Here is a 17,956-nt window from a genome sequence, read left to right as displayed (position 1 = left end):
TTAATCATTGAATATTGTAAGAGCTTCCACTGTCTGATTATATGCCCCCTTTATTTCTGACTTGTGTGCAGGGAGAACACTAAGAACGGTCCATGTTCTGAATTCTGTCACTGTGTGTTTCAAAAGTGCTGAACAAAGTTATATTGACTACGTCCATCCAAGCTCGCTAATTAATGTTTTAATCTAAATTACGGATGGCCTCTTATTCGCTCATCGCCCCCTTATGCCATAGTTTGTACATCTCAATTGTCAGTAGAAACCACATTTGTTTAAGTAAATCAGCCATATCAGCTGATTATTTTAAAAGGCAGTACATGAGGCAGGATGAACTGTTTCGCTGCCAGACAAGGCTCTGCTGAAAGCCAGGTGTAGTGGTGGTAAGGATTCACTCCATGGTGCTGAAAATAGAGCTCTGCTGTTGGAACAGCTTTATGTAGGTCCTAACAGTTGTGGGCACCGTTTATCACCGTTATAGTGCAATTAATGTATTGTTTAGTGTTGTGTTGTGTAGTGGCTCTGCTGGCATGCATCAACAATTTTGGTGGGGAATTTGCCCCCACCAAGATTTACATGCTAAAATCACCACTGACTGGGATATTTGTTTCTCCATTCCAGCTGGCTCCAGGATTGCACATGTAGCCTAAACACAGTGATGTTCACCAAGACACACAGAGGTCTGCGCGGGACTGAGTTCTTCATCCAGCTCCCACCCACAGCTTTTCATACCGCTCCTGCCTGCTCTCGCTGGCTTTCTGTCCAACTCCCACCCGCTCCTGCAAGAACTAGTCCTGCAATGTTATTTAGGTGTATGTGACGCAGCTCCCAATCATTTTGTACCCTCTAGGCAATTTCAAAATGCTAAAAAATAACCAAAGAAATAGGTTACATTCAGTGGCGGTCGGTGCAGTTTAAGATGAGGGAGGACAATTATTTTTTTAATGAGCATGGCCTTATTTCTATTACAGCGTATTGGATGACAAAGGAGCTGATCGTGGACTGCAGGAAAAGGAGTGCCGAACAGGCCCCCATTAACATCGACAGGGCTCTTGTGCAGCGGGCCGAGAGTTTCAAGTTCCTTGGTGTCCACATCAACAAACTATCATGGTCCAAACACACATTTGGACCATGATTGGTCTACACCTGTTGTATTCGGCGCATGTGACCAATGACATTTGATTTGTCATTCATATTCCATTCACCCAATTCAATGTTGCGTTGATAGGTTTAGGCTACTACATGATAAAAAAAAAAATCCCTACACCCATCATGAGGTTACTACAACCTAGCCTATGAATGAAAGTTTACAACGTAGGTGCACAGGTTGAAGGAAATTTGAGTAATCAAGGTGACAGACATTGACAAATACTGCCTGCACACTCTTGCCTGCATCTAGCTGATCTAGTGTGTAATCATTAGTCCAACAGTTTGAAACGAGAGTTACTATTGGACAAATTCAGGTATGTTTATCCCTGTTCCCTTTGCTTACGTTAAATAAACGTTTTTCAACAGAATCAGCAGAATTAATACATGTAAACACAGTTCACTTTCATAGCAGCCAAATACAAACAGCATGATTCCTTCTCAAATCTACACGTTCTTCTCCGCTCACCCTTTCACTTTACTTGTGGACTTCAGTGGACTTCACACATCAGCTGTCTGACCAGGCGAAAAAAACTTCTGCTAACCGCTACACACAGCTTACATTGTCACGATATTAATGTCATTGTCAACATAGCTAATTGAACTAACAGTGTTAGTAAACCAGCTACAATCATGCAGTACAGTCAGCAGCAAACAGTTTGGCAGTTACACCAGCAGGCCCCTGTGGCAATACATTTATAAAACCAAAAGCTAACCTTGACGAGTTCCAGTGTTGGATAGCCATAGCCAGCTAGCTCTCATCCCTCTCTGTTTAAGCCAGGTGTTTGAATAGGCTAAACTAGCTAGCTGCATTCACTAGCTAAGTAAGTGAAAGTAAACACCACGCTCAAACAGAGAGGGATGCTATGTTAGCTAGCTGGCTATCCCTCTCTCCCTCTTTCGCTTCTCCTTCATTTTGAAGAGATGAATTTGTTCAAAACTGTTCAACTATTGTCTTTCTCTCTCTTTGAGTCAACTACTCACCACATGTTATGCACTGCAGTGCTAGCTATCTGTAGCTTATGCTTTCAGTACTAGATTAATTCTCTGACCCTTTGATTGGGTGGACAACATGTCAGTTCGTGCTGCAAGAGCTCTGATAGGTTGGAGGACAATCTCATAATTACTGTGTAAGTCTATGGAAGAGGATGAGAACCACGAGCCTCCTAGGTTTTTGTATTGAAGTCAATGTACACAGATGAGGACGGAAACTAGCTATCATCCGGTTTCACCATGGTGCTACCCTACAGAGTGCTGTTGAGGCTACTGTAGACCATCATTGCAAAACAGTGTGTTTTAATCAATTATTTGGTGACATGAGAATATATTTACTATAGTTTTATTTAAAAAAAAGGTACATTTTTTAATGATTCACTATTTTTATTTAGATGAAATTCCTCCTCTGAGGAGCCTCCACTGGTTACATTACCAGAGATTCTCACATGGCCCATTACTGGGCTATATCTACAGCAATGGGAAGTAGGGGTGTTGAAAAATCTGAATTAACCAAATATATATTAATAGAAAAACATATATGGAGACTTTTTTCTCTCACAAAAGTAGTGCACTGGGCCTTTACTAGTCCTGTATTAGCAGACCGATATAGTCATCTGTAGAGAGGGCAAACATCTTTCTGCGGCTATGGCTATATCAGCCCGTAGGCTAGACATCGTTTGAAGAGATCAGAGTTTAACTTTCTCTTGAGCTACATTATGCATATAGCCTACCTTTTAGGAGTGGGATGATTTTCAGACAGACAAATATGAGTGAGCAATATTTATTTTTAGGCAACGTAGTAAACTATAGCCTAATCATATTTAGGAAGTAGATTCCCTTGGAAAGATACCTGCCTATTGCTTCTCTTCCCATGAATACTCCATTTAATTGTGGCCACACGCACACCTGATCTCACACGCTCAATTTAGGAGCGTAGAGGTTCGGCTACTGAACTTGAAGCAGCCTGGATGATAAAAGCAGACACTAACCTTTTCTTGAGCTACACTTTGCATATAGGGTAAGGGTACCTATTAAGTTCCCCAAAATCTAAGTTTACACATTTCTAACATATGGTGGTGCATTCGAAAGTATTCAGACCCCTTGACTTTTTCCCACTGTTACATTACAGCCTTAATACAGAATGTATTAAAAACTGAAATATCACATTTACAAGTACTATCAAAGAAAGAACAAAAACAACTCTACTTTCCTGGACTGAGAACCAACAGAGGGAGATGTGGAAATCCTTCTAATATAAAATGCATCTCCCCTAAAGTTGTTAGAATAAACTGATCATTGCTATTCATCCTGACAGTCCACAGAGATCAATGTGGACTTTTGTTCTTGCAAACCAGTACACACCTGATTCAACTAATCATTGACTTCAATTAGTTGAATCAGGTGTGTTACTGATTGGTTAGAACACAAATCTTCCTCCCTACTGTGTATTAAAAAAGGTACAGGTGGTGAACCCAAAAACAGAATCACCTGGATGAATGAAAGACAACAATATGACAATTCCCCCACCCAAAAGTGCATGAGCAGTCTTCAAATTGTCATCTTCCTGTCCCTCATGTTTACATTTTTGTCACCTCTTGTAGGTCTTCTATCCTTCAACCCTGATCTTGTTCTTCTCTCTCTCTGCATCAAGGACTACCTGTCCACTCCAAAAGTCTTGGAGAGAGTACAGAGGTTTCTATCTTGGTAAAGGCACCATAGCTAGATGCATAATATGCATACCTGTAGTTTTTGTGTGTTTTAACCAACAAATCTGAGAAAAAAAATAACGTTTTTTGGTAATTGAATATTAGGGATATCAACACACTATCCCCATGTGTTTCAATATAAACCAAGCTTAATAGGAGCATACTGGGCCTAATAGGAGCATACTGGGTCTAAAAGGAGCATACTGGGCTTATTTGGAACAAACAGTGATTTATGGTGAAAACGACAGAAGAGCAAAGTCTACTCATAAAATATTTGGAAACGAATGCGCAGGGCTATAAATATACACTATAGACTACAATATTATGCAAAAATAGTATTGATCATTTTGAACAATATTTCTTTGTCATTTACACTCTGTATAGAGGGAGTGCTTTTGTGCTACTGTACCCTTTAAGTCCAACTAAATGTCAATGGCATCTACAGTGGGGCAAAAAAGTATTTAGTCAGCCACCAATTGTGCAAGTTCTCCCACTTAAAAAGATGAGGCCTGTAATTTTCATCATATGTACACTTCAAAAATGACAGACAAAATGAGAAAATAAATCCAGAAAAATCACATTGTAGGATTTTTAATGAATTTATTTGCAAATTATGGTGGAAAATAAGTATTTGGTCACCTACAAACAAGCAAGATTTCTGGTTCTCACAGACCTGTAACTTCTTCTTTAAGAGGCTCCTCTGTCCTCCACTCGTTACCTGTATTAATGGCACCTGTTTGAAGTTATCAGTATAAAAGACACCTGTCCACAACCTCAAACAGTCACACTCCAAACTCCACTATGGCCAAGACCAAAGAGCTGTCAAAGGACACCAGAAACAAAATTGTAGACCTGCACCAGGCTGGGAAGACTGAATCTGCAATAGGTAAGCAGCTTGGTTTGAAGAAATCAACTGTGGGAGCAATTATTAGGAAATGGAAAACATACAAGACCACTGATAATCTCCATCAATCTGGGGCTCCACGCAAGATCTCACCCCGAGGGGTCAAAATGATCACAAGAACGGTGAGCAAAAATCCCAGAACCACACGGGGGGACCTAGTGAATGACCTGCAGAGAGCTGGGACCAAAGTAACAAAGCCTACCATCAGTAACACACTACGCCGCCAGGGACTGAAATCCTGAAGTGCCAGACGTGTCCCCCTGCTTAAGCCAGTACATGTCCAGGCCCATCTGAAGTTGCTAGAGAGCATTTGGATGATCCAGAAGAAGATTGGGAGAATGTCATATGGTCAGATGAAACCAAAATATAACTTTTTGGTAAAAACTCAACTCGTCGTGTTTGGAGGACAAAGAATGCTGAGTTGCATCCAAAGAACACCCATACCTACTGTGAAGCATGGGGGTGGAAACATCATGCTTTGGGGCTGTTTTTCTGCAAAGGGACCAGGACGACTGATCCGTGTAAAGGAAAGAATGAATGGGGCCATGTATCGTGAGATTTTGAGTGAAAACCTCCTTCCATCAGCAAGGGCATTGAAGATGAAACGTGGCTAGGTCTTTCAGCATGACAATGATCCCAAACACCCCGCCCGGGCAACGAAGGAGTGGCTTCATAAGAAGGAACTTTTCAAGGTCCTGGAGTGGCCTAGCCAGTCTCCAGATCTCAACCCCATAGAAAATCTTTGGAGGGAGTTGAACGTCCGTGTTGCCCAGCAACAGCCCCAAAACATCCATGCTCTAGAGGAGATCTGCATGGAGGAACGGGCCAAAATACCAGCAACAGTGTGTGAAAAACTTGTGAAGACTTACAGAAAACGTTTGACCTCTGTCATTGCCAACAAAGGGTATATAACAAAGTATTGAGATAAACTTTTGTTATTGACCAAATACTTATTTTCCACCATAATTTAAATTCATTAAAAAATCCTACAATGTGATTTTCTGGATTTTTTTCCTCATTTTGTTTGTCATAGTTGAAGTGTACCTATGATGAAAATTACAGGCCTCTCTCATCTTTTTAAGTGGGAGAACTTGCACAATTGGTGGCTGACTAAATACTTTTTTGCCCCACTGTATGTATATCAATGCAAGGTTGATTTAACAGTAAAATTAGACAAAATGATTTGAAAATAAATGTAAGCTGAGAATGCCTGAAATCTATTATCTTGCTGTAGTTCACCAATTTGTTGCTACTGTGTAACTGTGACATGCATGTATGACTGCTAGCATGAAAAACACTTATTTCAATTGGCAAGAAATAGCAATGAATCCCCATGAAACATGCTATCACATATCAACACATTCTAAAATATCTGAAGATGTTGTTTATCTGAGGGTAGCATCAACACAAGTTTTTTTGCAGCTTTGAAATTAGCCATTAGTGGGAACTTATACATAACAGTCAATACCTTAATAATACAACATCTGATTGGCTTAGAATAAAACAAGTTGGGTGTAACAACCAAATGAATTAGTTGAAATGTTAAACAGCAGAAAAGTTGTTTTATTTTATAACATTTTTGGCATCCAAAGATGGAAGTGGGCTTAATGGGAAAAGTGGGTTTAATAGGTATGCTTACCCTACCTTTTACAACGATTTGCAGATAGAGACAAATAAATGGGCAAACAATGTTTATTGAAAAGGCGCAACGTTCCACAGGGTTCAATTCTTGGACCGACTCTCTTCTCTGTATACATCAATGAGGTCGCTCTTGCTGCTGGTGAGTCTCTGATCCACCTCTACGCAGACACCATTCTGTATACTTCTGGCCCTTCTTTGGACACTGTGTTAACAACCCTCCAGGCAAGCTTCAATGCCATACAACTCTCCTTCCGTGGCCTCCAATTGCTCTTAAATACAAGTAAAACTAAATGCATGCTCTTCAACCGATCTCTACCTGCACCTACCCGCCTGTCCAACATCACTACTCTGGACGGCTCTGACTTAGAATACGTGGACAACTACAAATACTTAGGTGTCTGGTTAGACTTGTCTGGTTAGACTGTAAACTCTCCTTCCAGACCCATATCAAACATCTCCAATCCAAAGTTAAATCTAGAATTGGCTTCCTATTTCGCAACAAAGCATCCTTCACTCATGCTGCCGAACATACCCCTGTAAAACTGACCATCCTACCAATCCTCGACTTTGGCAATGTCATTTACAAAATAGCCTCCAATACCCTACTCAACAAATTGGATGCAGTCTATCACAGTGCAATCCGTTTTGTCACCAAAGCCCCATATACTACCCACCATTGCGACCTGTACGCTCTCGTTGGCTGGCCCTCGCTTCATACTCGTCGCCAAACCCACTGGCTCCATGTCATCTACAAGACCCTGCTAGGTAAAGTCCCCCCTTATCTCAGCTCGCTGGTCACCATAGCATCTCCCACCTGTAGCACACGCTCCAGCAGGTATATCTCTCTAGTCACCCCCAAAACCAATTCTTTCTTTGGCCGCCTCTCCTTCCAGTTCTCTGCTGCCAATGACTGGAACGAACTACAAAAATCTCTGAAACTGGAAACACTTATCTCCCTCACTAGCTTTAAGCACCAACTGTCAGAGCAGCTCACAGATTACTGCACCTGTACATAGCCCACCTATAATTTAGCCCTATCAACTACCTCTTTCCCTACTGTATTTAATTAATTTATTTATTTTGCTCCTTTGCACCCCATTATTTTTATTTCTACTTTGCACATTCTTCCATTGCAAATCTACCATTCCAGTGTTTTACTTGCTATATTGTATTTACTTTGCCACCATGGCCTTTTTTTGCCTTTACCTCCCTTCTCACCTCATTTGCTCACATCGTATATAGACTTGTTTATACTGTATTATTGACTGTATGTTTGTTTTACTCCATGTGTAACTCTGTGTCGTATCTGTCGAACTGCTTTGCTTTATCTTGGCCAGGTCGCAATTGTAAATGAGAACGTGTTCTCAACTTGCCTACCTGGTTAAATAAAGGTGAAATAAATAAATGTAAAAAAAAAAACGTTCGCTCAACATGGTATGCGCATTGCATCTTTTCCTTTTTAATGATAATCAATTTGACTGTACTTCGACTCACGTTGGTTAAGTGCCCTCCACTTGTTTCCATTATCAATATTTATTCACAGACACCGTAGTAAACTATAGTGTAATCATATTTAAGTTAATTTCCTTGGAAAGATAACTGCCATGTGATTCTCTGCCTATGCATACGTAGTGGACACATCAATTCAGGCTACAAGTGAAGGCATAATGACAACCGCTGAATGTCATTACAGATGTCTCTTTTCATTCATTAAATTGCGGATGCACAGCGCACTGTTGGGGTTTGGATGCTGAAATCATAGTGAGTGGACGAACATGCACAGGGAGCCTACAGGAGCACCTTTTTGAAGTGATTGTTTGACAATCAGATGAAAACATCATGACTGGTTGTGTTTATGCCACATTAAAAAGGTCATACATTGTTTTACTAGGCCTAGGCTAAGAACACAGAGATCATATATGAAATGATTAGGGATTCTATAGGCCTATGTAATTCTATGATTAAACCTAGCCTATAAAAATAAAAAAAAGTGTTTGTCCCGTACCGGTAAGAAATAAAATCTACTTTTACCCCTACTTTTAATACAATAGGTGGTCCAAAGTGAATGCATACAAAGCAGAATGACAACCGTTTCAAAATATTCTGCAGGACAAAAAACCCTCCAAAGTTGTCTGACCGCCCGCAGTATGATGACCGCAGTATGATGACCGCAGTATGATGACCGCAACGATCTCTGTTGCAACCCGCCGGCCCTCCAACACACATCTCCACGCACTAATATGTCAACTATATTAGATGACATTCTGTAGGAGGCCATACCAATGACCATTTTTTACTTCTTATGACTGTTCAACAAATGTGTGTAGGAGTGTTCAACAAATGTGTGTAGGAGTGCTCAACAAATTTGTGTATCCATGTGGTTCTTGTACCTGTACGGGTACAGACAACTGCTCTAGTACTTTACCTCGGTGGCTTTGTCGCTCAGGCCCCTGAGCAGCAGGGCAATGACGTGGACAGCAGCTCGCCGCACCTCTGCCTCCTTCTCTGTCTTTATCAGTGCCGTCAAACAGGTGCTCAACTAAGGAAGAACAAACACATACACAGGTAAATACACACTCTCAGAGGATCTATAAAGGAGCAGTGACCTTGCCAAGGTCCACAGTGCTGTGGTTACCACTAGTGCACTGGGTTGATTAACATATTGGTAGGATAGACACACACCGACGGCAGGCTGCGATGGACTGAGAGGGATTAGGTTGTAGCAGAGAGCAGAGGGCCATGGTTCTCATGAATAGGCATCCCTGTTACTCAGCCTGACAGAGATGCGTATTCATGAAGCAGAGTCTGCAGTGCACAGACCTCGCTGACAGACCCCTGGTCGTCAAAGCAGCTTTATTTAGGACCCTGACCACTGCAGCAGGCAGACAGGCCTTCCACAAGCTGCCCTGACACACACACACATTTCTGTCAACTCAAACATAGACTAGAGCGGACGAGCGTTTGAGTAAAGTGATTCCGGCCCCTCCCCCTCATGCTCTCCCCACCAGTGAAAAGCCTGATCTCAGCACTGAGGGAGGGGCTCTTTAGGAGAGGACACTCCAACACACAATACTGCTGAGCTGGGAAAAATGTGTCATGGGCAGAGGCACAGGCTGAGAGAGGGGCAGTAGGACAAGACAGTCACAGTTCAGTTCTCTCCCTCTGAAGAAAGTGAACCGTGACCTTTAACCTTGGGCAATACCTGCTGTTCCCTGACGCCGGACCCCTAGATGAATCCCACCCTGACCCCAACCATCCTATGGCTATAAGTGTAGCCATACGCCAAGACAGGGGACATCTGGACTCATTGACAGATTTAAGAGAGGGAGTAGTTACGTCACTATATAATGAGTGATTGGCAAATTCAGGATGATTCATTGACAGATTATTTTATTAGTCACATGCACAGGGTCACAGATGCATTTGTAGGGTACAGTGCAGGTACAACAGAAGTGAATGAAACAATACAAATAATAATAGTAATATTATTAATAGTAGTAGGTGCATGGAGCACCAGTTTGTATCAAGAACTGCAATACTGCTGGAGTTTTCACACTCAACAGTTTCCTGTGTGTATCAAGAATGGTCCACCACCAAAAGGACATCCAGCCAACTTGACACAACTGTGGGAAGCACTGGAGTCAACATGGGCCAGCATCAGTGGAATGCTTTCGTGATGGCGTATCGCTGCAGAATGCTGTGGTAGCCATGCTGGTTGTGTGCCTTGAATTCAAAATAAATCACTGACAGTGTCACCAGCAAAGCACCCACACACCATCACACCTCCACCTCCATGCTTCACGGTGGGAACCACACATGCGGAGATCAACCGTTAACCTACTCTGCGTCTCACAAAGACACAGAGGTTGGAACCAGAAATCTCAAATTGGGACTCAGACAGATTTCCACCAGTCTAATGTCCATTGCTTGTGTTTCTTGGCCCAAGCAAGTCTCTTCTTCTTATTGGTGTCCTTAAGTAGTGGTTCCTTTGCAGCAATTCGACCATGAAGGCCTGATTCACGCAGTCTCCTCTGAACAGTTGATGTTGAGATGTGTCTGTTACATGAATTCTGAAGCATTTATTTGTGCTGCAATTTCTGAGGCTGGTAACTCTAATGAACATTTCCTCTGTAGCAGAGCTAGGTCAGAGCTGGGTCTTCCTTTCCTGTGGTGGTCCTCATGAGAGCCAGTTTCATCATTGCGCTTGATGTTTTTTGTGACTGCACTTGACGAAACTTTCAACTTTCTTGTTTGGTTACTACAAGATTCCATATGTGTTATTTCATAGTTTTGATGTCTTCACTATTATTTTATAATGTAGAAAATAGTAAAAATAAAGAAAAACCCTGGAATGAGTAGGTGTGTCCAAACTTTTGACTGGTACTGTACTTAGAAACTATAGGCAAATAAACTGACAGACATATGTTTAACCATATGACATGGTTTACTAGTGGTCCTCACCTCCTGAGCCCAAGGCCCCAGGGCATAGTTGAATCTCTGGCAGAGCTCTCCCAGGTTGGACAGGCAGCTAGCGCGGACACTGCGGTCCTCGTCCCTCGTACCCCTCAGGAAGACCCCGATCAGAGGCCGGCCATGGTGGGGAGCCAGGTCACCTGAAACACAGGAAGGAAGATGATAAGGTTTGTATTCTTATTAACGATTATAAATACTGTACTATTACCTGCCAGCAAAACTGACTACTGCTGACAGTACTGAGGAAACTTCCCCACATCTGGTCTGTCCTCCAATGCACCTCAGGAGGACATGGCATCACACTACCTGCCTATTGGTCCAGCTGGTGAAGTTGTTTTAATCTATACAAAGAGCTGACTCGTGTGTGTGTGTGTGTGTGTGTGTGTGTGTGTGTGTGTTTTTTATTTTTTATTATTATTATTTTTTTTACAAAGGTGGTTGCTAAATCTGCAAAGAAACTAAAATAGAGAAGACGCTTTACTCCTTTCAGTGTGTGTAAGTGTGTGTGTGTGTGTGTGTGTCTGTCTTTCTAAGACAGCCCCCCACTGACAGTGCAAAACCTGCTCTATTCCACAACATAAAGCAGTGGAGCCATGGAGTTGGCCAGGTGACTGGGTGTCCAAGTAAAACCCAGATGGGTGGACTGAGCCGTGGTCCCTGCAGCTGAGTCTGCTGGCCCAGTCAGATAGACCCACCATGAGAGATATCATTCAGCCTGCCCTGGCCTCCACCTTCCAGATACCCATACACACCAGTTCAGCTGGCCACTCCTCAGTCAGAGCCATGTTTCAAAGGATGGTATTTTATTAACTGCCTTAATAAAAGAGAAAACGGGTGTCGGTTAGTGAATGATTGAGTGTTTTATCCAGGTCAGCAGGCCTGTATTCGTCCAGTTGCTAATCTCATGCTTCCCTTACCCATTTACTACTATCTGTTTCTGACTTATTCTAGCTCCTTTGTCCAGTCAGTCAAAACTGTAACTGTACATTTACATCACTCTCAGACCAAGATCTGACCTGGGCCAAAGAATCTCAAGAATTCCTTTGATGGAAATGTATTAATGTGCAATACACTGAAAAAGCAAAGGGAAAGTGGCCTTTTGTGCACTGGGGATACAGTACGTGGTAGGGATGGGCATGGTTAATCGAATATCCTAATGGATGTTAGTATTCGCTTACTTGAGTGAGTGTTAAATTATTTTTAGGCCTATTTAAACAGCGAAAAAGCTTTACCTGCAAGGATATAGCACAACATTTTAAATTCTTAAAAAAAATTAAAATACATGTACACTTTGTTTTTATCTCTCATAGCATTGGTATGCTATGTTCCGCACGTCAAATAGCAATTACAGGCGCGCACCTAACAGTTTCCACAGGACCTGACACAGACCAATACAAAATACTCACCAGAAAACCTTTTTGTACTATAATCAGTTCTGTCATGGCGAAAATCAGACTTCTCTTTCGCTGTTGTTGTTAGCCAAAACTACCTGAGAAAAGCAGTCTGTCCGCTGTTGACCTCTGCCATCATTTTGCATTGTAGAGCAAATTCTGTATTATGATTTTGCATTCTGGCTATCCGGATATCCCAGAAAAATATAATGATATTACTTGAATAGTAAAGGAATTTTAAATGCCCATCTGTAGTATGTGGGGGGACACAAAAAAAGATGGGGTGCTAATATGGTTGGATTCACAATATAGGGTTTGGCAGACGGGGGTATTTTCCCAGATGCATAAGAAAGGGGAGAATGATCCAGAGGAGTGACAAAAGATTCCTGTGGGTATCTAATGGGGCGACAAACCAGCTGAGATGATGTTCTGTTAGGCTAGTGGAGCAGGGCCAATTAGAGACCGTCGCTGGTCTGTCTGGGGGACTTTCACATCCAAGATAAGGGAGGGGAAGGGGGGCATGCCGAATAACCCCTCACTTGTCCCGGAAAATGGTACTATCGAGATCTGGCAGACAAAACCAGGGAGAGGGAAAAAACCACAAACAAGGAATTCTAACAGAGAGGGATAGGTTTCGATATAGTCCCCTCAGTGTGGAACAAGCATGTACTGTCTGTTTTATGACCGTTTTAGGACTTTATAACTATAATTGGGCCCCATACACCGTTAACATAGACCAACACACATGTATGCATAATTCAAATGGAAACACTAACATGAGTAAGCAAATTCACAATCATTCATACACGTCCCTCACAAAACAGCCTATGAATCTGTCAAAACCTAACCTCAAAACTGTGTCATTGAGGCTAGCTGCAGGCGCTTCCTTCTCTGTGTGGTCAATCTACACACCAAAATATAATAATCTCATTGAGTTAATGAGTGTACTGCTGGAGCCTCTCCCAGGATGTGTGGTGAGCAGGTTTTTAGTAGGTCAGTTAGTTGTGTTGATAATAGTCCACTCACCCATAGCCCTGCTAGCCCTCATCAGCACCTCTCCAACCTTCAGCCGTGTCTCCAGGGACCTCTCCTTCTGAGAGGATGGAACATTCTGGTACTCTTCCTGCAGCCGCAGCAGGATCCTCTCAGGGAAGAAGTCAGCCAACACCGCCAGGCCTGCAGGGAGGAGAGGGACACAGAATGGGTCACTGAGAAACTCTAAGCCCAGCAAAACCTATATACCATGAAGAAGATGCCACTGCAAGTTAATGTCATTCCAGTTTCTAGGGCAAATTAGATGAGATACAACAGTTATATCCTAGTTATACTTGCTACAACTTGCTAAAGGAAAGCTAGCCGAAGCCAAAGGTTAATATCACCCCACAAAACTAAAGTAAAAGACCAAAGGTTTACACATGTATGGTTAAGCACCACCTGGAGACCATCAACTTCCTACCTTGAATGGCTGACAGATACACAAACGTGTCCTCATGTTCCAAGTTCTCCAGGAAGAGCTGGAAGACAAAGCCATCACAGGACACATTATACCAAAGCTGGTCAACTTTCCCATCTGACATCCTATAAAAATGATAATTTCACCACTACATCATTTTCTTCATAGTGCTTGTAATTTGTCCCAAAACAACCCAACACAAAGAGAAGTACAATAGGATGGAGATTAAAGAGGATCCCCACCCCCCACCAGGTACTGGACCCCCTAGGCTGAGACGGGATGGGGGGGGGGGGGGGGTCGTGGAAGGTGCGCACAGAAGGGGTGCTCATTACACTGAATACTAAATGAGATCCAGACCCAGTGTGATAATCCAGTTCCCTCAACCTCACCACCCCTCAACCAGATTAACAAGTCCCCATAGACCACACTGCATTCCCCCAGGGTCTCTGATCAACTCCCCTCATCTATTAAACATCCTCTCCACCCAAACAGACAGTAACCCCCACAGAGACGGGTTCTGCTGCTACTGTCCACGCCTCCAGGGCCTGCGTGAGGCTATGGTGTTAGAGGAAGAGCCCTCTCAAGGGAGATGGAGACCCTGGAAGTCAGCGATGGAGGTAGAAAGATAGATAACACTGAATCAGAGGGAACCTATTAAACCCATGACTGCAATGGGTCCCCTGGTTGATACACAGTCAAACCACTGAGTTACAGTGCCTTGCGAAAGTATTCGGCCCCCTTGAACTTTGCGACCTTTTGCCACATTTCAGGCTTCAAACATAAAGATATAAAACTGTATTTTTTTGTGAAGAATCAACAACAAGTGGGACACAATCATGAAGTGGAACGACATTTATTGGATATTTCAAACTTTTTTAACAAATCAAAAACTGAAAAATTGGGCGTGCAAAATTATTCAGCCCCTTTACTTTCAGTGCAGCAAACTCTCTCCAGAAGTTCAGTGAGGATCTCTGAATGATCCAATGTTGACCTAAATGACTAATGATGATAAATACAATCCACCTGTGTGTAATCAAGTCTCCGTATAAATGCACCTGCACTGTGATAGTCTCAGAGGTCCGTTAAAAGCGCAGAGAGCATCATGAAGAACAAGGAACACACCAGGCAGGTCCGAGATACTGTTGTGAAGAAGTTTAAAGCCGGATTTGGATACAAAAAGATTTCCCAAGCTTTAAACATCCCAAGGAGCACTGTGCAAGCGATAATATTGAAATGGAAGGAGTATCAGACCACTGCAAATCTACCAAGACCTGGCCGTCCCTCTAAACGTTCAGCTCATACAAGGAGAAGACTGATCAGAGATGCAGCCAAGAGGCCCATGATCACTCTGGATGAACTGCAGAGATCTACAGCTGAGGTGGGAGACTCTGTCCATAGGACAACAATCAGTCGTATATATTGCACAAATCTGGCCTTTATGGAAGAGTGGCAAGAAGAAAGCCATTTCTTAAAGATATCCATAAAAAGTGTCGTTTAAAGTTTGCCACAAGCCACCTGGGAGACACACCAAACATGTGGAAGAAGGTGCTCTGGTCAGATGAAACCAAAATTGAACTTTTTGGCAACAATGCAAAACGTTATGTTTGGCGTAAAAGCAACACATCTCATCACCCTGAACACACCACCCCCACTGTCAAACATGGTGGTGGCAGCATCATGGTTTGGGCCTGCTTTTCTTCAGCAGGGACAGGGAAGATGGTTAAAATTGATGGGAAGATGGATGGAGCCAAATACAGGACCATTCTGGAAGAAAACCTGATGGAGTCTGCAAAAGACCTGAGACTGGGACGGAGATTTGTCTTCCAACAAGACAATGATCCAAAACATAAAGCAAAATCTACAATGGAATGGTTCATATCCAGGTGTTAGAATGGCCAAGTCAAAGTCCAGACCTGAATCCAATCGAGAATCTGTGGAAAGAACTGAAAACTGCTGTTCACAAATGCTCTCCATCCAACCTCACTGAGCTCGAGCTGTTTTGCAAGGAGGAATGGGAAAAAATGTCAGTCTCTCGATGTGCAAAACTGATAGAGACATACCCCAAGCGACTTACAGCTGTAATCGCAGCAAAAGGTGGCGCTACAAAGTATTAACTTAAGGGGGCTGAATAATTTTGCACGCCCAATGTTTCAGTTTTTGATTTGTTAAAAAGGTTTGAAATATCCAATAAATGTCGTTCCACTTCATGATTGTGTCCCACTTGTTGTTGATTCTTCACAAAAAAATACAGTTTTATATCTTTATGTTTGAAGCCTGAAATGTGGCAAAAGGTCGCAAAGTTCAAGGGGGCCGAATACTTTCGCAAGGCACTGTATATTCTATAAGCTACATGCAATATTTACTGGTTCTCCACCGCTCTACTCACCATGAGGACTTTCTCCTGATTCTGAAGAGCCTCCCGGTCTCCGTTCTGTATGGCCCGTGTTAAGGTTCTCAGGGCCACTGCTCTGGTGGGGACCTCAGGATCACATGCCCCGAGCATGCAGTCTGAGAAGGCCCTACTGTGGGTGCCACTGGAGGGCTCACTGCTGCCACCCCTCCCACCTGACTGCCCCCCATCAGGAGCAGACACCCCTGCAGGACCCTGGCCAGCCCCAGATGATACCCTCTGGGATAGATGAGTTTTCTGGGCCAGACTATCACCAGAGCTGCTCTGTGTTCTGAGGTTGGGGATACAGGTCTGAATTGAGGCTCGAGTGTTAGGCGTTTGAGTAGTGTCTGTGCTGGGGTTGTTATGAAGGGTGGGTGAGCAGAGTCTTGTTAGGGAGACTTGCGAGGGACATGTTTGGGTCTTGAAGTTTTTCTTAGTAGGCACGTTATTGTCCATTTTGGGACTTTGATATTGAGTGGCTCGTGTCACGTTGTCAGGTTGGTAGGCACCGTGTGTGGCAATGGCGGCTCGCAGGTCTGAGGCCAGCTCCTGGATGACCACCTCAGGGTGTCTCTGGGAAATCTCCTCCAGAGGTGGGAGGAGCCTGGACATCGAGGAGTAGTCCTCAGCACTCAGCTGCGACAAGGAGAGAGACACATCAAAACAAAATGCCACATATCATACAGTATGATACCATACTCATCTACAGTAGTATCAAAGGTAAAGCCTGTTGCCTGAACAGAATGGTGTGTGTTCCCTAGCTGTGTGTGCAGTACCGGTGAGGGTCCTGACAGCAGGGTGGCCACCAGGCCCATTCCCATGCTGAGTGTCTGGGTCTCAACTGGACTTGCAGCAGCCCGGACCTGGTCCAAACCCACACAGGCCCTCTGCAGCATGGCCACGATGAACTCCACCACCTGGGAGAGAACACACAGACAGACATATCAGTTCCAAGACGGACAGACAGACAGCTGCATGTATACAAACCACACATTTCCTACCAAGAGGTGCATATTAACTAGTGCTATTAAATTCTCACACCCACAGTTTTAAACATAAAAAAAAACTTTAAAATGTCTCTGCAAAAACCCCTGGCTGAGGGCCCTCAAGATAAAATGGCTAAAAATACTGCTTATCAACTGAACTGAAGCCAGTTTATCAGAGACGTTTCCTAATCTGAGAGTGAATGGTTTTCCTCGGGCAAAATGGCACAGCACTAGCCCTGGGTCTTTTACCTAATCAGAGATAGACCACACTATTCTTAGAGCTCTTAAAGTATTACTCATCATGCCCTCATTCCTCAATAAGGAGGCCCAGAGGACCAGTGTTCTGTAAAGCCCTGATGCGGAGGGAGAGACAGAAAGACTTAAAGTTAAAGTTTGATAAAAGCTCATCACAAAACTACAAGCGGAAAAATGGTGAACATAAACTGAGATAATAACGTAAACGATGGGAGACAAACTTTAGAGCTGGAGATAAATAGTTAAGCAGTGAAAAAAAATACTCAAGTCAATCAACTGTTGGCATCTGACATGATCCAATCTTGAACAGGAGCAAGGTCATTGAGTTTAGCTGTGGGGGGTATACCAGTAGTTACCTGGGTTGGCTTGCGCAGCAGTAGAGTGTGTGGTAGGCCCTCACACATGACAGCCAGCACCTGCAGTAGGGCCAGCTTCTGACCCCTCCCTGTGACTTTCCCTAACAGATGCTGCTCCAGCTGCAGTAGTGTCATGGCTGACGTGTCCACTTCCTGCTCCTCTTCCTCCTCCTCTGCAGCCCAGCAAGTCAGCGCCTGCCAGGGAAGAGAGCGTCCATATTTACACACCAACCCCACCTGGGGAACTCAGCAGGACAATACTG

General features: G+C 43.3%; 1 protein-coding gene across 1 annotated transcript in view; it reads right to left on the bottom strand.

The window, feature by feature from the left end:
* The window catches only part of tango6 (transport and golgi organization 6 homolog (Drosophila)), a 32,445-nt gene that overhangs the window by 8,574 nt on the left and 5,915 nt on the right, over positions 1-17,956 (bottom strand). The window contains exons 11-17 of the mRNA XM_021569556.3: positions 17,694-17,888; positions 16,873-17,013; positions 16,091-16,732; positions 13,708-13,765; positions 13,278-13,427; positions 10,849-11,000; positions 8,813-8,926 (exon numbers count right to left, since the gene is read on the bottom strand). Of these exons, the coding sequence (XP_021425231.3) occupies positions 8,813-8,926; positions 10,849-11,000; positions 13,278-13,427; positions 13,708-13,765; positions 16,091-16,732; positions 16,873-17,013; positions 17,694-17,888 (1,452 nt within the window). The remainder of the gene's footprint in view (positions 1-8,812; positions 8,927-10,848; positions 11,001-13,277; positions 13,428-13,707; positions 13,766-16,090; positions 16,733-16,872; positions 17,014-17,693; positions 17,889-17,956) is intronic.

Source organism: Oncorhynchus mykiss, chromosome 2 (assembly GCF_057628025.1).
Source record: "Oncorhynchus mykiss isolate SJ-2025 chromosome 2, ASM5762802v1, whole genome shotgun sequence".
NCBI classification, from domain to species: domain Eukaryota; kingdom Metazoa; phylum Chordata; class Actinopteri; order Salmoniformes; family Salmonidae; genus Oncorhynchus; species Oncorhynchus mykiss.
The sequence above is the reverse complement of the archived record's forward strand: the minus strand, read 5'-3'. Positions and strand labels throughout refer to the sequence as shown.